The sequence below is a fragment of the Nerophis lumbriciformis genome, linkage group LG28, assembly GCF_033978685.3.
Source record: "Nerophis lumbriciformis linkage group LG28, RoL_Nlum_v2.1, whole genome shotgun sequence".
NCBI classification, from domain to species: domain Eukaryota; kingdom Metazoa; phylum Chordata; class Actinopteri; order Syngnathiformes; family Syngnathidae; genus Nerophis; species Nerophis lumbriciformis.
Genome location: NC_084575.2, coordinates 33,245,567 through 33,251,819, shown reverse-complemented (window position 1 = coordinate 33,251,819; position 6,253 = coordinate 33,245,567). Strand labels below are relative to the sequence as shown.

The following is a 6,253-nucleotide window of genomic DNA, read 5'->3' as shown; positions in this document are numbered from 1 at the left end:
AAAAAAAGAAAAGAAGAGGTTTGGTGTAACACTGACAAATAAACATTGCACGACATAATGTAAACTAAGTAACTGCTGCCTAGAGTCTTTAATACTGACACGGGTGCCGCAGAGAACAACAGTAAACCATCCCATAATACTGAAGCTGGTGGAAAAACAAAACAAAACCTTTCTTGACACAATACGAGGGTGGCACTTGCAGAGAACACACAGGTTAAAAGGTTTGCATATAAGGCTTCTTTTTAAAAAAAAAAAAAAAAAAAAACACCTCACAAAGGCTTCATCCTTTATTTTTACCCCCCCCCCCCCCCCCCCCCCCTTCCTCCGAAAAGCATCCAAAGTCCAGACCCTAATTTTCCCTTAGGGAGGTCCTCCCCTCCTTTGAGCGAGGTCCTTCACAGTCTTAGTGATCGGAGGCCTGACACAGTGTGGCTGAACCAAAAGGTGGGCGACGACTAACACCGACGATTCGAAGAGGGGGGGCGGGGGGCTGGGGGAGGGGGGCGCCACTGCCTTGTTTCCCACACCATATAAATATATACATAGGCAATACTTTTTCTTTTTTTTTTTTTTGTTTTCCTTCATGATTATAGAAGCGGAGTGCAATTTGTACAAGTCACTGTTTGTGCTATAAATACTATGGAACACGGTCATTGGGGTGGGTGGAGGGGGGGTAGGGTAGGTTAGCACCACACATGTTTAGGCCATAGGACTGTACATTTTTTTTTTTTTTTTCCAAATTATTCTTTGTTCGGTTTGCATAATGCAGCTTCTGTCACAACCCCCCCCCCCCCCATCGACACCGCCCGCCTCCTGGATTGGGCGGGTGGAAGCTTCCCGGAAGCTTCAGGCACGTGCACGTGCGGTTCCAAAAAAAAAACGTCACGTCTTAAAAACCGAGCAAATGAGAACACCGACTTGGAGGAGACGTCCGAAACTACATGGCGTCCTCCGTCGTGTCCTCGTGATCCGATTTGGTTTCCGTTTTGCCATCCAGCGAGCTGTCGTCCATCGAGTGCTCTCCGTTGTCCTCCTCGTCCCTCAACGTGTCCGGGTCCGTGTCCATGCTTTTGCTCTCCTCCTCCTCAAACTCCTCCATCTTGGCGTACGCTTCTTCCGCTTCCTTCCGTCCCTCCGCCATGCCGCCGTTCACGCCCTCGTGCCGCATGATGGCGTCTCGCTCCGCCAGCTCGGGGTAGCCCTGAGGTGTGATGCCCTGCAAGTAGGCCCGGCTCATCAGCAGCTCGGTGGGCTCCAGGTGGCCCTTCTCGCGGGCCTCCCTCTCGGCCGCCTCGCGCTCCTCCGCCTCGCGCTTGCAGTACGAGTAGCGGTGGTTCATGTGTTGCGAGTACGAGCCCGAGTGGGAGAAGCGCTTGCCGCACTTGTCGCACTGGTAGGGCTTCTCGCCCGAGTGCAGGCGCGAGTGCTCGATGAGATGGTGCTTGTGTTTGAAGGCCTTCTTGCAGATCTGACACTGGTGCGGCCGCTTGCCTGCGGACAGGCGGGAAACAAGAGAGCGGGGAAGGTGAGTGGCGAGACACGGCAACATCACACAAGGCAGAGAAATGCTTCGATGGGTCGGGTGGCGTGGAGCGAAATGACATCACAGGGCATCAAATCCAACATAATTCATAAACAATTGAGAACGGTATGGCATCAGAGGGTTTGGTCTTGAACTGGATGAGAAGCTACTCAACCAACAGGAATGTGGGATGTAAATAATAATGAAAGTATAATTGTTTATATATAGTGAATTATATTTATATAGCACTTTACTCTGGTGACTCAAAGCACTTCAAATATCGAAGTTAGCGTATTTTTCGGACTATAGGTCGCAGTATTTTTGTGTGTATGCTTCACTGATGACACTGTTTGGTGAAAAACATTTTGTCCTACTAATTTTTGGCGGTTCTTGAACTCACCATAGTGTGGAGTGTGAAATCTTCCACTTCTTCTTTGTCTCATTTTGTCCACCAAATGTTTTATACTGTGTGTGAATGCAAAAAAAAAAAAGTGTGTTTTGTCGATGTTATTGACTTGTTGGACTGCTAATCAGTGCATGACTGCAAGCTAATAAATGCTAACATGCTATTTAGGCCAGCTGTATGTACATATTGCATATAACGTATTTTTCAGACTATGAGTCGCAGTTTTTTTCATAGTTTGGCCGACTTATACTCAGGAGCGACTTCTGTGTGAAATGATTAACACATTATAATATTATTTATCTCATTCACGTAAGAGACTAGACGTATAAGATTTCATGGGATTTAGTGACAGATTGTTTGGTAAACGTATAGCATGTTCTATATGTTATAGTTATTTGAATGACTCTTACCATAATATGTTACGTTAACATACCAGTTGGTTATTTATGCCTCATATAACGTACACTTATTCAGCCTGTTGTTCACTATTCTTTATTTATTTAAAATTGCCTTTCAAATGTCTATTCTTGCTGTTGGCTTTTATCAAATAAATTTCCCCAAAAAATGCGACTTATATATGTTTTTTTTCCTTCTTTATTATGCATTTTTGGCCGGTGCGACTTATACTCCGAAAATGACAGTACATATCTAATACCTAAGTTCGCAAAAAGCCGGTGAGTGGCGAGACACGGCAACATCACACAAGGCAGAGAAATGCTTCGATGGATCGGGTGGCGTGGAGCGAAATGACATCACAGGGCATCAAATCCAAAATAATTCATAAACAATTAAGAACGGTATGGCATCAGAGGGTTTGGTCTTGAACTGGATAAGAAGCTACTCAACCAACAGGAATGTGGGATGTAAATAATAATACAAGTATAATTGTTTATATATAGTGAATTATATTTATATAGCACTTTACTCTGGTGACTCAAAGCACTTCAAATATCTAAGTTAGCGTATTTTTCGGACTATAAGTCGCAGTATTTTTGTGTGTATGCTTCACTGATGACACTGTTTGGTGAAAAACATTTTGTCCTACTAATTTTTGGCGGTTCTTGAACTCACCATAGTGTGGAGTGTGAAATCTTCCACTTCTTCTTTGTCTCATTTTGTCCACCAAATGTTTTATACTGTGTGCGAATGCAAAAAAAAAAAGAAGGTGTGTTTTGTCGATGTTATTGACTTGTTGGACTGCTAATCAGTGCATGACTGCAAGCTAATAAATGCTAACATGCTATTTAGGCCAGCTGTATGTACATATTGCATATAACGTATTTTTCGGACTATAAGTCGCAGTTTTTTTCATAGTTTGGCCGGGGGGTGCGACTTATACTCAGGAGCGACTTATGTGTGAAATGATTAACACATTATAATATTATTGATCTCATTCACGTAAGAGACTAGACGTATAAGATTTCATGGGATTTAGCGATTGTTTGGTAAACGTATAGCATGTTCTATATGTTATAGTTATTTGAATGACTCTTACCATAATATGTTACGTTAACATACCAGTTGGTTATTTATGCCTCATATAACGTACACTTATTCAGCCTGTTGTTCACTATTCTTCATTTATTTGAAATTGCCTTTCAAATGTCTATTCTTGCTGTTGGCTTTTATCAAATACATTTCTCCCAAAAAATGCGACTTATATATGTTCTTTTCCTTCTTTATTATGCATTTTCGGCCGGTGCGACTTATACTCCGAAAATGACAGTACATATCTAATACCTAAGTTCGCAAAAAGCCGCTGCCTGACCAGGGCTCAGAAAATCTGCAGAGACTCCTCCCACCCCACCCCCGCCAAGGACTGTTTTCACTGCTGGACTCTAGAAAGAGGTTCCGCAGCCTCCGTAGCAGAACCCCCACGTTCTGTAACAGCTTCTTCCCTCAGGCCGGAAGAGTCTTGAACGTGTAACGCAGCTGTCGGATCCGTACCTTTTGCGGAGACTATTAGGCTCTGGCTTTCTATTACTGTGTGCTTATAAGCCGGTAGCAGGAAGTGGCCAGTAGACAGGACGTGAGGGGAGACAGGTCGTATTTCTGCTCGAGGTAGGTTTTTATTATCGTTTTCACCCGAAATATTGTGCTGACAGGATTTTAAACTAAATACCTATTTGTTAACTTTATAGAGCGCCGTATTGTTTGTCATTAAGCTGTGTGTGACTGTAGAAACGGAGTCCATGTTTATGAAAATAGTACCTTTCTTTGATTGTTTCATTGCAACAGTCTTTGTGGCATATTCTCAATGGTCCATATACAAGGTTTATATGACTTAAACCAATGATAACTATTGTGTATTGAATGTACTTTTAAATGTGTTTCGATAATAAAGCTCTGCCTTCTCTCTCCGAGTCGAAACTCTAGTCTTCTGTTCCTAGCCCATAACACCCCATATATATTGCATTGATTCGTAGCATGTATAGGTTACAAACGCATCATAATAATCTCCTCAATTCCCCCACCAAAAATGGATTAACTGGCTGGAATATAAAGACAATACAACATACATCCATAAAACATGGATGCATATGCAAAAGTGCAATATATTTATCTGTACTGTAATCTATTTATTTATAGCTGCACCTTATTGCTCTTTTATCCTGCACTACCATGAGCTAATGCAACGAAATTCCGTTCTTATCTGTACTGTAAAGTTCGAATTTGAATGACAATAAAAGGAAGTCTACATTTAAAGCAGTGTGGGTGGCACCGGGAAGTGTCTTGCCCAAGGACACAACGGCAGTGACTAGGATGGCAGAAGCGGGGATCGAACCTATGCCGAGCTATGCCTCCTCCATATAGTATATATATTATTGGTACAAATGTTTAACTAACACGTGCACGGGGGATATTTCACATGTATTTACTGTGTATATATTTGAACAGTGTTTATGTTGTGTGAAGAACATTTTATAGTTCTAGGAAGCTCATCTTGTATTTGAGATTTGTTTATAGGGTTAGACGAAATAAGTGCTCAACTTCAGCCTAAACCCATCCGGTCTGTAACATTGCCAATTTATGAATGTACAACTGTTTGTTTATTTTGTTGACCACTGGCCGAAGAAATAATAAACTAACCAACAGGAAGCAATACGTGAAGATAGGCGAACACACTTCCGCAGAGCTAAAAAAAAATATCCTGTGGCGTACCTCAGGGATCAATACTCCGACCAAAATTGTTCAATCTCGACATAAACGACATTTGTAAAGTTACAAAGGACTTAAAGTTAGTATTATTTGCAGACGACATAACCGTGTTTTGTTCAGGGGAGAACACACAGAAGATAATGCTAATAATAACAGAAGAAATGAACAAATATAATTATAAATTAAGATTGTTTGACTTTGAATCTAAAGACTAAAATAATGCTATTTGGTAACAGTAGAAGAGAAAGTCAAACACAAATACAAATAGACGCAGTAAATATTGAAAGGGTAACATAAAAACCCATTTTTGGGTGTAATAATAGATGATAAAATTGAATTGGAAATCTCATGTAAAGAAATATACAACATAAAGTAGAAAAATGTCAATAATGAATAAAGCAAAACATGTTCTAGACCTAAAATCACTTCATATTCTCTACTGCTCACTAGTGTTACATATCTGACTTATTGTGCAGAAATATGGGAAATAACTAGAAAAGTGCTAACCCTAACCCTAACCCCTAACCCTAACCCTAACCCAAACCCCTAACCCTAACCCCTAACCCTAACCCTAACCCTAACCCTAACCCCTAACCCTAACCCTAACCCTAACCCCTAACCCTAACTCCTAACCCCTAACCCTAACCCTAACCCTAACTGTGTTATAGTGAATTAATTAACGTGTACCCCGACTTAAACAAGTTGAAAAACTTATTGGGGTGTTACCATTTAGTGGTCAATTGTACGGAATATGTACTGTACTGTGCAATCTACTAATAAAACCTTTCAATCAATAAATCAAACAAAAAATATCAATTATAATAATACATAATGTTGGATGTAGAGAACATACAAACACTTTATTTATTAAATCACAAATATAGAAATTTAACGATTTGGTGCATTTGCAAACATCTAAAATGATACACAAAGCCAGGAATGTACAACAATTATTCTCAACAAAAGAAGAGGAATATAACCTTAGAGGAAAATCCAATTTAAAACATTTGTATGCACGTACAACACTTAAAACCTTTAGTATATTTATATGTGGATTTAAATGATGGAACGGATTAAGTAAAGAAATCCAACAAAGCACCAATATGATTCATTTTAAGAGACAAAGTACACAGAATAAGAACTATGATCAACATCTTCAACCCTTT

General features: G+C 40.4%; 1 protein-coding gene across 2 annotated transcripts in view; it reads right to left on the bottom strand.

Moving 5' to 3' along the window:
* Positions 1-306: 306 nt before the first annotated feature.
* zeb2b (zinc finger E-box binding homeobox 2b) overlaps positions 307-6,253 on the bottom strand; it is a 225,372-nt gene continuing 219,425 nt past the window's right edge. For both annotated transcript variants that reach the window (XM_061924118.2, XM_061924119.2), the window contains exon 10: positions 307-1,491. In XM_061924118.2, coding sequence (XP_061780102.1) covers positions 938-1,491 — 554 coding nt within the window. In that variant the 3' untranslated portion in view covers positions 307-937. The remainder of the gene's footprint in view (positions 1,492-6,253) is intronic.